Here is a 17,089-nt window from a genome sequence, read left to right as displayed (position 1 = left end):
ATTTAAGAAAAAATATTTCCAACAAACCTACTTTAGCATCTCCACTTCAAAAAATCTTTACTCCCAAACACTGACCCTACCACTTTTCATACACGTCAAGCACCTGCCCACATCCAGCTCTGGTTCTTGCTGCCTTCTTTGTTGAGCTTAATCTGTGCTCTTCCCCTAAACCTCTATCCAATGTACCCCCAATCCTCTTGCCATTTTCTCCTTTTATTGTGAATATTGTATATGTCATTCCCCCTTTCCATTGGTACCTTCTCACAGCATTTAAACTAAAGTCTCTCCTATGTTCAACAATAGTCAGCCGGGTGTGGTGGTTCATGCCTGTAATCCTAGTGCTTTGGGAGGCTGACGCGGGAGGATTACTTGAGGTCAGGAGTTTGAGACCAGGCTGGGCAACATAGCAAGACCCTGCTTCTACAAAAGTGCTTAACTTATTTATATATTTTTGAGACAGTCTCACTCTGTTGCCCAGGCTGGAGTGCAGTGGTGCAGTCTTTGCTCTTTGCAGCCTCTGCCTCCCAGGTTCTGGTGATTATCTTGCCTCAGCCTCCTGAGTAGCTGGGACTACAGGCACACGCCACCATGCCTGGCTAATTTATTTTTGTATTTTTACTAGAGATGGGGTTTTGCCATGTTGGTCAGGCTGGTCTCGAAATCCTAACCTCAAATGATCCTCCTGCCTTAGCCTCCCAACTTGCTGGAATTACAGGTGTGAGCCACTGCTCCTGGCTCAAAAACTTATTTGGATGTTGTAGTGGGTGCCTATAGTTACAGATACTTGGGAGGCTGAGGTGGCAGACTCATTTGAGCCCGGGAGTTTGAGCCTGCAGTGAGCTGTGATTATGCCACTATACTCCAGCCTGGGTAACAGAGTGAGACTCCATCTCTAAAACAAAACACAACCATTACATAACCCCAGTCTTCCTTTCAGGCCATACTCCCCCTATCTCCCACCCTTCCTCCTTCCTTTCACAGCCCTGCTTCTCAAAAGAATTGTCAACCTTTGCTGCCTCAACTCTGTTTTTTTGTTTTGTTTTGTTTTGTTTTGTTTTGTTTTGTTTTTTGAGACAGAGTCTTGCTCTGTTGCCTAGGCTGGAGTACAGTGGTGCGATCTCCACTCACTGCAACCCTGCCTCCTGGGTTCAAGAGATTCTCCTGCTTCAGCCTCCCATGTAGCTGGGACTATAGGCACCTGCCACCATGCCCTGCTAATTTTTGTATTTTTAGTAGAGACAGGGTTTCACCGTATTGGCCAGGCTGGTCTTGAACTCCTGACCTAATGATTCACCTGCCTTGGCCTCCCAAAGTGCTGGGATTACAGGCATGAGCCACTGCGCCTCGTCTGCTGCCTCAACTCTTTACCTCCTCTGGACTCTTGTTTATGTAGAGCCGAAGTCACCGATTATAATGACAAATAGTTGTTGAAGATGATTTAGGTGCTAAACTCTTCAACAAATAGGGTAAAATGTGGCAGTAGCTAAAAGGTCAGTAGTTGGGGACACTTTACAATCTTTAAGAGGAGGACCGTTCAATCATGATGAGTATTGGACAGCTCATTGACACCAGCGTGAAGATCTCAAAGCCAGATTTATATTGATTTAAGAAAACTAATGTGGGCCAGGCGCAGTGGCTCACGCCTGTAATCCCAGCACTTTGGGAAGGCAAGGCGTGTGGATCATGAGGTCAGGAGATCGAGACTACCCTGGCCAACATGGTGAAACCCCGTCTCTACTAAAAATACAAAAATTAGCTGTGTATGGTGGCATGCACCTGTAGTCCCAGCTACTCAGGAGGCTGAGGTGGAAGAGTCACTTGAATCCAGGAGGCAGAGGTTGCAGTAAGCCAAGATCATGCCACTGCACTCCAGCCTGGTGACAGCGCAAGACTCCATCTCCAAAACAAAACCCCAAACTAGTGTGATATTTCTTCTACGAGAGTTGTGGAGCAAACCATATGTATGTGTGCATATATGTGCATACTATCACTTCTATAACATTGTGTGTATATGTTGTAAGCATAAAACTATGTCTAGAAAGGAGTTCGCAAGTATTAACAGTGATTACCACTAGGGCCTAGGATTTGAGTAATCTTTACTTTTTTTTTTTTTTTTTTTTTTTTTTTAGAAAAAAGCTTCATTATTATTTGAAAATGTATATCATTCTTGAATTCAGGAAGATGTAAAATGATTTTACATTTTTGGGGAAGCTTTTAATGGATTGTTTTAAAGTGACCCTAGTTCTTACCTTGCCTCCATTTTAAACTGCATGTCTAGTAAGAGGGAGAATAGAAATAAAGAAGGGTCAGTGGCTCATGCCTGTAATCCCAGCACTTTGGGAGGCTGAAGTGGGTGGATCATGGGGTCAAGAGATTGAGACCATCCTGGCCAACATTGTGAAACTGTCTCTACTAAAAAATTAAAAAATTAGCCAGGCATGGTGGCGCGCGCCTGTAGTGCCAGCTACTCAGGAGGCTGAGGCAGGAGAATCTCGTGAACCCAGGAGGAGGAGGTTGTAGTGAGCCGAGATTGCACCACTGCACTCCTGCCTGGGTGACAATGCGAGACTGTTTCAAAAAAAAAAAAAAAAAAGGGTGATGGGAAGTGACTTAATCTTCACGTATGGTTGGATCCTTAGGTTCAAGCAGGTAGCTGAAAATCAATTGTAGGAAGACACATCACAGCTAGGCACAAACCCAAGTGCAGAGACCCCTCCTACTGCATGCAGTCAGAACATGAACCTGCTTTTAAGTTTTTGCTTCTCCTAGAAAAAGTGAGAATATTGCAATTTGTTGTATAGCAAAAATTAAACAATTGTAGCAATATGTCAGATAACTTAAGCTTCTCCAGCAAAAAAAAAAAAAAAAAAAAATTGTAAAAGCAATGTCTAATTTGTTACATTGTCTTTACAAACCATTCATTAGAGTTTATGTCATGAGCTTGCATCTGTTATGGTCAGAGTTTAGTTAGATTGTGAATTATAGGCTTGAAATAGAGATGTATTCTTTTAATTGCTGGAATCCAGCACTTGACTTTTCTCATGCTGAAAGATGATTTTTCCTTATTTAGAAAATTTCCTCAGGCCTTTGCTAAAATATTTTTAAAGCTTTGGTCCTTTAATAAAGAATAAAGAAAAGAGGCCAGGTGCAGTGGCTCATGCCTGTAATCTTGGTGCTTTGGGAGGCCAAGGCAGGAGGATTGCTTGAGGCCAGGAGTTTGAGACCAGCCTGGGTAACATAGTGAGAGTCTGTCTCTACAAAAATTTTAAAAATTAGCTGGGCATGGTGGTGCATGCTACTGGAGGCTTAGTGGGAGAATTGCTCAAGTCTGGGAGTTTGAGGCTGAAGTTAGCTGCAATTGTACCACTGTACCCCAGCCTGGGTGACAGAGTGAGACACTGTCTCAAAAAAAAAAAAAAAAAAAAGACTGAGAAGAACACTATTAAATCATATACAGAAAACAATTAGCATACATATTCTCCTATGAGTGTTACTTCAGGAAGACAAACTTAAAATAGAAATGTACAGTCTTCCATTCACATAATGAATATTTGAGCACCAATTTTGTTTCCAGCATCAAGTTGGGAACTGGGAATAATACCATGCTGAATAAGACATCAGTTCTCATCTTGAGAAAATCTTAGTCTAGTGGAGGTCAGAATGGTCAGTAGGCAGTTACTTATATAGTAGTACCTGCTTCAACTGGGAATTCACAGGGTGCTTCCATGAGCACAGAGGGGCTCCCACACCAGTATTTGAGGGTAAGGAAGACAACTTGGAAAAGTTCCATAGAACTTCTTTAATTTATGCATAACCTTAGTATAAAATTTAAATCCTTACTTTGACCTTCACTGGCAATATTTTAAGTAAGTTGCTACCAGGTCGTGCCACTTAAGTAAGATATGGTGGGTGGCATTTATTATACCTACTGTGACTTGCATGGACACTGTTGAACCTTTACATGTGGTATCTGGAGAATACATAGGAATCAGGACAAAGGGGTGGGGAGAGAACAAGGACAAAAGAAGGAATGATATGAGAAATAGTGCTGAGTGACTACACTTATCACAAGACAGCACTGAATATGGTGCTTATTTTCTTTTTCTTTTCTTTTCTTTTTTTTTTTTTTTTTTTCAGATGAAGTCTCATTCTGTCACCCAGGCTGGAGTGCAAAGGTGCGATCTTGGCTCACTGCAACTTCCGCCTCCCGGGTTCAAGCGATTCTCCTGACTCAGCCTCCTGAGTAGCTGGGATTACAGGCACGTGCCACCATGCCTGGCTAATTTTTGTATTTTTAGTAGAGATGGGGTTTCACTGTGTTAGTCAGGATGGTCTCAAATCTCCTAACCTTGTCATCCACCTGCCTCGGCCTCCCAAAGTGCTGGGATTACAGGCATGAGCCACTGTACCCGGCCAGTGCTGAACTTTTCATAATAAACTATAGGTGTATGGTTAGGCTAGCATAAATGGTTTCTAGTGAGTTTTTGCTCGGAATAACATCTATTCTTCAGAGTAGCTACGAGGGCAAGGAAGGTTAAGGTGCTTGATACCACACAGTATATTTTTTTATCCATAACAGTTCAAACATTTTAATTGGAAATCATTTCAAACTTACAAATAGGGTTACAATGATAATACAAATAATCTTTGCTTCATTGTCTTATTTCTCTCACATTCTCCCTCACACATGTGTGCACATGCCTGGGCAATTTTGTTTCTGAATCATTTAAGAATAATTTGCGTACATTGGCCGGGCACGGTGGCTCACGCCTGTAATCCTAGCACTTTGGGAGGCTGAGACGGGTGGATCACGAGGTCAGGAGATTGAGACCATTCTGGCTAACAGAGTGAAATCCCGTCTCTACTAAAAATACAAAAAAAATAGCCGGGCATGGTGGCGGGTGCCTGTAGTCCCAGCTACTCGGGAGGCTGAGGCAGGAGAATGGCGTGAACCCAGGAGGCAGAGCTTGCAGTGAGCCCAGATCATGCCACTGCACTCCAGCCTGGGGGACAGAGCGAGACTCCTCTCAAAAAAGAGTAAGTTGCATATATCGTAGTCTCTATTCCTAAATACACCAGTGTATACTTTTGTAGAAGATACTTTTACATAAACGCAGTAACTAACTTCAGTAATTTAATATTGATATAATATTCTTTTCTAAGCTACTATCCATACTCCAATTTTGTCAGTTAATTCAATGTCCTTTATAGCAGTGGTCCCCAACCTCTTTGGCACCAGGGACTGGTTCTGTGGAAGACAATTTCCCACGGACCAGGGTTGAAAGGGGACGGATGGTTTTGGGATGATTCAAATGCATTATGTTTATTGTGCACCTTATTTCTATTATTACATTGTAATATATAATGAAATAATTATATAATTCACCATAATGTAGACTTAGAGGGAGCTCTGAGCTTGTTTTCCTGCAACTAGACGGTCCCATCTGGGGGTTATGGGAGACAGTGACAGATCATCAGGCATTAATTAGATTCTCCTAAGGAGTGCGCAACCTAGATCCCTTGCATGTGCAGTTCACAATACGGTTTGCATTCCTATGAGAATCTAATGCCACGGCTGATCTGACAGGAGGCAGAGCTCAGGTGCTAATGGGAGATATGGGGAATGGCTGTAAATACAGATGAAGTTTTGCTTGGTCACCGGCTGCTCACCTCCTGCTGTGTGGCCTGGTTCCTAATGCCCAGGAGGCTGGGGACCACCTGCTTTACATTTTCTTCTCTGACACAGAATCTAGTCTAAGATTAGGTACTACATTAGTTATCGTGTCTACTTAGACTCCTTTAATTTGGAACATTGCCACATTTTTTTTTTTTTTTGACATTGACAGTTTTAAAGAGTCCCTTTTATTGTTCATAGTACTTTAATACTAGATAACCTCAGTACCTGGCACAGGGTCAGTACTTACTTATTGCTTGATCTTGAAGACAGATATGCCTTCAAACAGGAAAGAAAAAGGATTGGTAAATGTTCATCTGGGCTGTAAGCACTGTTAAGAGCTGCCTACTTTGCCTTAACTAGTAAAGCATATCTCATGTAATCATTTTTCAGAATTAAATATTATTTTAACATAAGGATATTCAGCTCTATTTTACATTGTTGCCTACTCACTACAACATTTCACTGATTTAGTTATACAGTTCTCTGCTTTGGAATTTTAACTTTATTTGGAATTTTAAAAAAGTCTTTGTCAAAACTAGCCATGTCTCCTGTTTTGCAAGTGAAGCAACCAAACAAAGAATAGAAAGCTCTTCTGGGTGAAATTTAACCTTTTGATCAGGAGATTATATAATAGACATTTCAAAATTTAGGTGAGAATTCCAGTCTTATGGCCAAAACGTAACATTATGGGGAAAATGGGTATCAAGTACATGTTAGAAAATTACTGTTTGTGATTTTGCACACTAAATAAGACTACAAAACACACAGACTGCACAAATCTCAGTGAAGTGCAGAATTATGTTGAATTCTAGGTTTAGGACCTTACACATTTGACACTAATCCTATCTCGGTGCTCATAGCACAGAGTCCGTCAACACTTGGTTGTCTTCCGTATGGATGCAGATTTTCTGATCTTCTTTTCTGTGTAAATCTTATCACTTTACCGCAAACAGATGGCAGGAATGTTTTACACAGTACCTTTCAGAGTGCAGTGTACATGGCTGCCATTGAACCAATACTGATAAAATGTTCTGCCAGAAGTAGGAATTGATACAAGTATTGCAACTCAGACAAACCTGAGCCCCTAGTCCCAAGTCCCCTACTTACCTGGCAGTGTGGCCTTGAGTGTGCTAAGCTCTATTTTTCTCATCCATAAAATGGGAATACTGGTAGTTTCTGCCACGAAAAGGCAGTGTGAGGTTGGTATAAAAGCTTTGAAATTCAATACAACAGGGCTCACGAGATGGGTCTAGTTTGGGCAACATTTCCAATTCTACATTTCGGTGTTCAGCATATTAACATGCTTTTAAGTTGTTTATGAGTTTCTAACTATGTATATCTCATCATTCATGAGCTGCTCAATTAAAGTCTGAGCCATCCATAAAGATGGCAAGGTGAAATAAAGCCACCTTTGAAGCACCCAAAATCACAAATGGGGCCTTGCCAAGGTTAAGTCATGATTCTGCAGGTAAACTATGCACCGCCACAGTATACAGGGACCCCAAGCTGGCTGGTGTGAAAGTCATCCTTCTAGAATAGAAATGGAATCTCAGTGCTCTAAGTCCTACACAAATCACTTGGGGAATCTCTTTAAAATGAAGATTCTGATTTAGTAGGTCTGGAGTACGGGCTGAGATTCTGCATTTGTAGAATGTGTTTGGTGAAATATTTTGATATCATTCTAAAGACCAATGAAAAATACACTGAAACTTTATTTAAAAAGTCAGGGTATATAGAAAACAAAAGGCATGTTTGCAAAATTATTTATTTACATTTTAAGCTCACATTAAAATCTTTCTAGGATAGAATGGCTAAGATGAAATATACAAAGCTGATATAAACACATAACTCATTAATCTTTATCTGAACAGAAATATAGAGATGGCTTTAGATAATGTTTTCTTCACAAAACCAATGTTCCCTTAAGTCATGCCATGATAATGTCTCCCCATTAAGAACTTGTATTGTCCAAAACAGCTGAGAAGCAAAAAGCTAACTTTGATTTGTTAAACAGCTATTCATATGCCACAAAACCAAAACTACTTCACAGTACTGACAGGTCCAAATAGGTCCAAACTGATGATTTTTAAATGAGTGCTTTGGTTAATTAGGCTTTGACTTGATTTTTGGCATTACTTGTATAATTATATCATTCCAATGCATCATTACAGGTAATCCATTCAAAACATGACTTGCTTAATACTATCACAAAGCACTTAGCCTTGCCTTGATTGGAAATACCTTTAAGATGCTGACAATAGCAACAATTTCTCTTTTCCTTCACTCAGCAAAAAAAAGAAATCACATAAATCACAAAATAAAAAATTCATTTCTCACATGTTAAAAAAGCAAAGTCTGCCATAAACCCTTATTCTTGAGAGAAGAAATAGTTTCTCATATCTGCCCTGGGTATTAGTGCATTATTAAAATACTAGACCTGTAATATCGCTTCCTATGCCTTGAAAGTCTATGACTTCATGATCTACTTATGTAAAATATGCAATGCATTGAAGTTTCTGGGAAGAATTCACATTTAAAACAGTTTCAAAACTCTGGATTTAGTAAGAATTTTAGAAAAATAAATAAAACACTGTGGTTCTACCTCTCCCCTTCTACTCTCCCTTCACAAATCTGAGCTTAAGTGCAGGCTTCTAAAGAACAGATGAGAGCAAGATAGGATGAGAAGTGGGTTTTACTATCCACATTTTCCTTTTCTTAGTGTAACGTGTTATCACAAAGGCAAACTTGATTCCCTTTCCTTGAAACGAAGATCCCATCTTCTAAGACGATCTTAAATAATTGTTCTTAAATAAAAAGGCTTAAAAATCAGTGCTTTTAATAAGCAACTAAATGCCTATAATACATATAACTTAATATTTTGAAGAGTGCTATTGTAAAGTTTGAAACAACATCTAAACGTAACTTTAAGTTTACATTTAATTCTTTAAAAGGTCTTTTAAAAGCTATAAGCTGTATTACAAATTGCCAACTAAATTATAAATTGCCACTCACCTTCTCACAAATTGTTGCACAAATGTATACATTTAAGGTATCTGTATGGGAAAAACCTCAATATGAGAAATATCAATCTCATAAGTGGGGTAAAACGAGAAATTAAGCACCTAGATGTTGGTTAAATTCACTTTCATTTGAGCAGCATTTTGATTTTGAATAGAGATTCTAAATGTAGTCTAAACTTTCCAGAAAGTCATATTTACATTCATTGTACATTTTATATACACATAAATACAAATTTATAGGAAATACACAAATTAACCTACACCTCTCATCGTATAAAAGACAAAAATTAAAAATACAACAACTGTGATCACATGCTAAGGCCAGCTATCTGGGAAATATTATTGTTCAGTTCCGACAGCAAAAACCTTGAGTAACTTGGCGCATATCACAAATACACTACAGATACTTAGTTTATGTCTGTCCTTAGCCTAGGCCAATCCATAGTTTTAAGTGAAACAATTTTCTGTGAAAGCTAATGCCATACAAGTAGTTAAACACCTACTAGAAATGTTTGCCCGGCAGAAGAAAGATCTAAAGAAGGCATGATAGCAGATGTCAAATATTTAGAAGTATAATAATAGGGAAGGATTAAAATTAACTCTATATCCAGGGGGAAGTCAGGGCTTTCTGACAAGAGCTGTGCAAAAATTCAAAGGTCTGCTTCATCAGTGTGAACTCCCAGTCCCACAAAAAACAGTGCCTTGTCAAGGCTCTTGTAGTGAGGCCTCCTGGGTTGACTGGTGAGACTCATAAGCCCCAAGAAACCCTGAAATTCCCTGATGGAAATTATTTTGTTGAGATTGAGTTTCTGACACGATGACTTCTTGGGCAGTTTGCTGTCTCTTGTGTTCCTGCCCATAAAGCAGTGCTTGATTTTGCTGTTACACCTTTTGTAAATAGATGGGCTTGGCCCTCCAGGAATATATCAAAGCGAACTTTTTGGATTATTGTCTCATGAAAACAAGCAGGTTGCTGTGATGAGCTTGGATAGTGCCCTGCACCTAGTAAGTATTCCACCAACTGCTGGCGGAAGTGGCTAGAAGCAGAGATTATAATTGGAAGAAAAAAAAGGTTACCGAATCTAAAATGTGTAACTGTTCTATAAGTTTTGATCTTGAGCATGAGTGGAAAGTCCTATTTGGCACTCCTTGACCTCAGGTGGCATGCCAATGATTATCACAGTAAGAAATGCTTAGAATCAGATTTGAGGTATAGAAGGAATAAGAAACACGGAAAATTTTGACCTATATTAAATAAACTCTTCTGTAAGTCAGGTTTTATAACCCTAAAATCAAGGCCTTTTTCCCCCCAGAATATTAAATTTACTAAAAACGTAGAAATAAAAATTCTACTATGGCTGTAAATATATAAGACAAATAAATGAGGTCACATGGTTTATACATTTCAGATTCTTAGAGAGGCCCTACAGTAGTTCAGGAAGACAGTTTACAGTATTGTTCCCTGAGTTCTTGAGGCAACCTCAAGTAAGTTCATGAACTCCAAGACTTGAGAGACAGAAAACCTACATGGTCTGCTTATCCCTCTTTTCTAAGAGTAGCTATTTACTCCAAAGTGGTTTGTTCAGTGCTTTCCCTATAGTTCAACTGCTTTAATTATGTGGCTTTATCCATTTCTTAGAAGACCAGCTCCCCAAATGAAACCTCTAAGAGAAAGAAGAAAAGGCTGTTTAAAGCAAGTAAGCTTTAACATTAGTTAAGAGTGCAATTGAGTAAATCAGTTCTAAATCTATAATACAAAAAGAGTGGTAATATTGCCACAGGTGTTAGAAGGTTAGAATTCTACAGATTTGGGTTTGTCTGACCTCAGTGGTTAACAAGTCCTGCCTCCTAACCAAACAATGACACTCTACCAATTAATTGTCTACCAATTAAAAGAATCAAAACTATTACAATAACTTTCCAGTATTTAAATATGTAAGAACACCTACATTTGGTTTTAAAATACAGTTTATAACAACCATTCTCATCAGATCTCAAACTTCAAATATCTAGACTTTACACATAGATTCGTAATAATGATTTTAAAAAAAAAAAAACCCAAACCACAAAAACTCATTCAAAACTGGTATTTTTTAGGTTCTTGAATTGTTTTCATACGTCCACATTCTTGGTGGCTATTAGAATTTTAAAATAAACTCAAATCTTGGGAATAATTTAAGTAGTGAAATATGTGAGTATTAATTTTCAAACTCCCGTAAGTGTCTATTTAGAAAAACTAATTATGATAAATGGAAACTCCAGTTCTGTTGCTTAATTTTAACTTTAAGCCAATAAAGGTTAAAAAAGTTGAGAACCTACTGAAATGTTCCATCTATTTCAGTAAAGTGCACAAATATGAGTGTACCCTTTGGTTTGGCTATGACCTCAAAGGAGGTGTAGAAGTCAGTGGCGCTGGTGTCAGATTCCTAACTATATTACTGAGGCTGGCAATCTTCTCCTCCAGGAGGTAATTTTTCTTCTCTGCTGTTTTCTGTCGCTGTTCAGTCATTTCCAGAGCTTTCAACAACTGGGCATTTTCAACATACAAGTCCTTCACCATTGCGTCTGCCTTAGTGTTCTTGCAGAGCTAGAAACAGAACCAGAAACATCTTGACTCCATTTCTGTAACTCTTCTTAAACCTTCAGTTTAAGGTCGGACATAAGGACTGTTGTTTTATAAAGGCAAATCACTTCTTCTAATTATTTTATTTTACAATATAGCTTCAACATCAGACTTGGCATCACAGATACCATTGGAGCAAATCCACTTTTTCCAAGCTATTTCTTTGCATAAGATGTTGATGTAGGTTACTAATAGAACAGATTGATATTAGAGGGCACCAAAACAAAAGGTTTTTTTCTACCTAAATAGGCATTATTTCTTTATTTATTCTTTAAAAACATAAAATACTTTTAAAACTTAAATTCCTGAGGTGTCAGCTGTGGACTGTTTAACTCTGCTTGTAACAGATGCTTGAACTTCCCATTCATAACTACAACTCACTGATTATCTAAAAATATAGCTCACGTATTATAACAGAGATAAGATTTGGGCAGTTACTTTTCCTGAAATGTCTTTGTTTTGTTTTGTTTTGCATGGGGCTTTGTCTAGTCTAATCTTTATAGTTAGAATATATGGTCTAGGTTGGGGTGGGAAAACTTGTTAGCAGCCTTGGGATACTTTCGTTGTTGTTCTGGTTAATATTTTCCATATCCCCTTCCCATGTTACCTTTTAAGTGTTCATTTTACACCCAATTTCAAATAAGGCGTCTAAAAGCATAAAGGTTTATGAGAATAAAGAGTAATTAAAGAGTAACTTAACAACCTATTAGGGCAGGGAGAAGGATGACAGCGCTCTCAAGCTCAGAACCTAGATGTTTGGCAGGCATCACATAACATTTCAGAAACTATTCTCTGTTGAACTTCCCAAATACGACTTTTTTTTCCTTCCTCCCTCCCTTCCTTTCCTTAAAAAAACACTTCGATATTTCTTCATCACCAATAGAATAAAAATCAAGCTCCGTGGCTCAGCACTGGAGGCCTACTGTCCTGTTCCCCCTTCCTCTCCAGTCTCCTCCTGCCTCTCCCAGGACAGTGTGAACTGGCAATGCTGAAGTGTTCATACGTGTCCACACCCCACATGTGGTCGTAACTCCATGACGTTCCCACAGCCTAGGATGCCTTTCCCCACACTTTCTTAACTGGGTGAAATCTTAACTCTCAAGATGCAGATTACGAGGTCTTTAGGAAGTTTTCTTTAAACTCCCGGGTTGGATCAAATATCTCTTCTCTTGTGTTCCCCTCTACTGAAAACAGGACAGATCCCACTTACTTCTGAACCTACCATTTGGCCAAATGTTTGGCACCTTGTAAGTGCATTCTATATGGGCAGCGACTGTTGTATCCATGTGCCCACAGCAGGACCTGGCCCACAGTAACTATGTGCTGAATGCTTGAATACGTAAAGAACTGAGTGGATAAATGCTTACTAAATGGGACTTTTTCTTCCCTGTGTATTAAGACACAGAGCAACAGAAAGTTCCTGTCTACAGCTGAATTCAGACCCTCTCTTGGGGTTATGCTTAGGTTTTAAGTACCTAAAGAACTAGGTTGGGCAATTTCTGCCCCCTACCCAACACGTTCATCTCAATTTCCAGAGAGGCTATAACATTGTCCCAGAGGGTAGTACTTTCTGCTTGTCTCTTCAGTGGAAGCACAACTAATTTCTAAACACCAAAGCCACATCTGCCACCAGCAGGTGAAAAGGAGCAGGCTGTTTAGTGGTCCTGGAATCTGGGGTCTAGACTCTAATTCAAACTACATCTTTTTGGAGTCGCTGTAGCAATAAGATACTTTTTGAGGTTTTCATAAGCTGTTGGGAACAGGAAAGCTAAAGTTCCATTGATTACCCCCCTATTTTTTTTTTTTTTAACCAATATCATTTTTCAATTTAAACAGTTTAAATTTAATTTCCTGTCTCGGGCAGAGAAAAATCTATTGATTCACATGGACTTAAAGCATGTGAATGGATATGCTTTAGGTCCATGTGAATCAATATGTATTTTTTGATCTTTAAAATCTTAGGTGAATCATGTTAGCAAAGATTTACACTTTTAAATTGTGGACAAACATGCCTTAAACAGAGCTTTGGAAAAAATACACAGTTCATATTTTTGGGGCAATATGAGGGACAGGAAATCCTAAGTTCTTGTAGACATTTATAATAGAATTTGCCTTTATTAGACAACGTAAGTTAATGAGTTAATGGCAATAAAGGGATGTAAAACTGGCATTAAAGCTGGAATGTGAGGTGGGTGAACAGAGATGACCAGGGAGGCTCACTTGTTCCTTGAGCTGATTCACTTTCTCTTGAAGAAGCCTTTTCACTAGTTTCAGTTTCTGTTCAACTTCTATCATTCGTTCTTCCATGACAGTTACCAGTTGTTCCTGGTTTCCCTGAAGGGAAGAAAAGTATATTATTCGAAAATCATGTCACACTGAAAACAAAACATTGGTTTATTTTCCCCACAAGATGCCCTAAAGAAAGGACAGCAAATGTTTTGCCTTTGTAACAGGAAGGATGGATTCTCATGAAATGAGAGTTTTGAGCCCTGCATGGATTGCACAGGTCAGAAAAGTAACCCTATCAGAGAAAGAATCAAATTTAAAATACAAAAGAATCTTACCTGTGTTACCATCATCCCCCTGATATAAAGCAAAATTCTTAAAACCCAGAATTTAATACCTGTGTGTACTTCTAGTAAAATGGAAATCCAAAGTAACTTAAAAGACAGTTATCAACTTCCCATCTGTGATTTGGGACTTCGCAATGTTGTGGGCCTCTCAATACCAAAACAAGCACGGAATAGATTCAGGGTTTCCCAACATTTCCAATAGCTTGCAATATGCATGTCTGTTTTTCCTTTGATGTGGCTGATAACTGTGAGGGTGGTTTTCTTTCTTCATAATAATCAGCCTCTTCCTGCCAATTTTTCTAGTCATCTGTTTCCCACTTGTAAACATGAAGCACACACCTGGATTGGAGGATGAGTTTACTACCAGAGCAGATTGAAAATTAAAAATCTCCTCACACAACAGTGATGGGTTAAGGAGTAAGTGGGTTTTGGAGAGGAGAGAGACCTAGAATGCAACCCCCATCCCTCTGCAGTCCACCCAAATGTCCCCATAAGGAATTGCAAATTTCATAAAGGTGTTAACAGCTGATGGTAGTTAAGAAATACTTTAAAAGACATGCAGAATGACCAAACATGAGTCAAAGGCTACCATCTGTTTGGATACTAAGTAATAACACTTAATCATAAAAGAAACCCTAAATCATTGTAGTAACTATCCTGAGGATAAAAACTGTAATAGGCAAAGGTCTAATGCAGGAAGTAAGTTACAAAAAATTGGGCCTGGAGGACATCTAGCTTTTAAAAAGGCCTATATTTAAAAAAATAGCTTTTTAAAGTTCAAACATATAAATAAAAAATGTCTGATGTCTATTTGCCCAACAACAAAGCAAAACAAAAAGACTTAAGAGATAATTCAAAGAAGAGTTGGCAAAAGAGTAGAAAAACAGGAAAAACAAAGGCAGTCATATGCTTAAAATTTATTTTATTGTTTCATCAAAAATTTCCTGTCAAAAAGATTTATACATCTTATATAAAACAGTATAAATACCCCTGATTTTCTTCAAATTCCATATATAAAAGTAGTACCTTTTGTTAAAAATAGTTACAACATATGGAATGAGAAAATATATAGACTACATCCTTTCAAGAATCTTAAATCCACACTCTTTAAAGGGTATAAATAAAATGATTTGTAACAAGTTGATGTTTGTGAATTTGATTCACAAGATCTGTCATTTCTACATAAATAAATAAGAGACATAATACTGCAAAGGTTTAACAGTAAAAATAATAATTTAAAAGAGCACTTAATTCCAACACAGCTTATGTCTCTGTGTGTGGTGTGTGTGCATGGGTGGGTGTGTGCATCTGTCTGCCATGGTAAGAAATGCCATCGATAGCAGCCCAGTTTTCACAGGTGCCCAATCCTTCTGTAGGAATCTGCATGCACTGCTCGCTGCTCCGGTAGCAAGGCCTAGAGAAAGAAGGCAAGTGGTACACTTCACCCTCATGTCAGGAGGAGTTTTTAGGGGGAGTCTACATTCACACATTTCTAATGCAAACAATTGTTAAAAGCATACACATTAACACTACACAGGCAAGCAAAGCAACACAAAATGCAGAAGAGATCACATCACTCCACACACAGAAACGTGCAGATTTAACAATATTCTGTATTCTTAAAATTAGTGTCAGCTCAGCAGCGGGAAGTGAGCCTGCAGTAGCATTCTGGTGGGAGTAATAAGCAGTCCACCCTGTCATCTGGTTGGAGGATTTTTTTTTTCTTTCAAAAATCTTAGTGTTTGTCTAATCCTGAAGGAATTGGAGGAAAAGGATATTTTTTTTAACATTGGTGGGTGGATTGGAAACAGCAGGCTTTGAAAATAGTGTGTACGAGAGCAATGAGTAGAATCCTGGAGGATCATTTGGTCAGAAGGTCCACTAAAAACCAAGATCAAAGTTTTGTAGTTCAATTATATACTGGAGAGTTAAAGCATCTAACACTCTACCATCACAATTTAAGAACTTTAATATTGGGAAGTTGAAGAAGTGTGTATAAAGCTTCCAAAAACAGATTTTAAAGCTCATAAGACAAAGACCTTCTGAAGTGTATTAGAAATACAGCATAGGTATGGATGTAGAGGGAAAAGTTTATTAGAACTGACAAGTGGTAGGAGTACTTAGTAATTAAGCATAGATGGATACTAGTAGAAGAAACAGAACTGTTCCTATGTAGAGTTCCAGGGCTAATGTGACTTTGCAAAGTCACGCTGAGGGGATTCAAATAAGAGATGGGAAATTCCTTATCAAGCAAGGTATCTGAGAGGCAAGGTATCTGAACACACAAGCACATGCAAACCAGGAAGCATTAACGTAGAATTCCACAAAGAAGGACTTTCTGTTTTATTGCTAATTCTGAATTAACTAAATGGGCAAGCCCCAAGAGTTAAGAAACTTCTGAGAAAGGATGACGAATGAGGCACTACAGAGAAATAACTGTGAATACTTGAAAATCTAAGTAATATAAGATTGGATGTGGTGGTGAGCTGGGATCATGCTAATGCAAACAATGAGAAGACTTTCACTTTCTTAAATAGTTTTATGAGCTATGTCAACTAGAAAGATGTCACTGACTACATACTCTATTTGTTGTGAAAAGTCCTCACTTGTGATTTTCATGGGATGCAGCAGGCTGCAGGGCTCCGGCACAGGGAAGCTCAGTATACTTTGTTAGTAGGGCATATCCTAGCCACATTTAAATTTTGTAATATTTTTGGCATGGGATGGGAACCTTAGGCCAATTGTACACTATGTTTAAGTGATCCTGATACTTCATTGTCTATTACAAATGGGCAAAGGAGACCCAGAACACTAAATGACTCAGCTTAGAAGCTGAGAATTCAAAAGTAGCACTGCACAGCCCAAAAAACAGCACTGCAGTTCTGTGGAGTTGTCATACAGGTAAAATATAACTCTCTGAAAGAAGATTTAGGGTTGTGATTTTGTTTTGTTTTTTAAATTTAAGAGATGGAGTCTTGCTATGATGCCCCAGCTGGAGGACAGTGGCTATTCACAAGCATGATTGTAGCTCACTGCAGCCTTAAACCTCTGGCCTCAAGTGATCCTCCTGTCTCAGCCTCCCAAGTAGCTGGGACTACAGGTGTGTGCCATCAGATTTAGGTTCTTTCTCTCCACCTTTGAACTGGTATAACTTTCAAATAAACAGGTAAAATTAACAGGTGATTAACAGGTGATC

The 17,089-nt window shown here is 38.6% G+C and overlaps 1 protein-coding gene across 3 annotated transcripts in view; it reads right to left on the bottom strand.

Moving 5' to 3' along the window:
• Positions 1-7,373: 7,373 nt before the first annotated feature.
• NIN (ninein (GSK3B interacting protein)) overlaps positions 7,374-17,089 on the bottom strand; it is a 112,274-nt gene continuing 102,558 nt past the window's right edge. Inside the window, exons 29-30 of one of the 3 annotated variants that reach the window (XM_011999746.1) lie at positions 13,541-13,654; positions 7,374-11,284 (exon numbers count right to left, since the gene is read on the bottom strand). In XM_011999746.1, the coding sequence (XP_011855136.1) occupies positions 11,075-11,284; positions 13,541-13,654 (324 nt within the window). In that variant the 3' untranslated portion in view covers positions 7,374-11,074. Of the gene's footprint in view, positions 11,285-13,415; positions 13,655-14,798; positions 15,308-17,089 lie in introns of those variants that run through there. The other 2 variants (XM_011999749.1, XM_011999748.1) reach the window with 2 other exon arrangements.

The sequence above is a fragment of the Mandrillus leucophaeus genome, unplaced genomic scaffold, assembly GCF_000951045.1.
Source record: "Mandrillus leucophaeus isolate KB7577 unplaced genomic scaffold, Mleu.le_1.0 Scaffold60, whole genome shotgun sequence".
In the NCBI taxonomy this organism is placed as follows: Eukaryota; Metazoa; Chordata; class Mammalia; order Primates; family Cercopithecidae; genus Mandrillus; species Mandrillus leucophaeus.
Note: the sequence above shows the minus strand (reverse complement) of the source record. Positions and strands in the feature narration are given on the sequence as shown.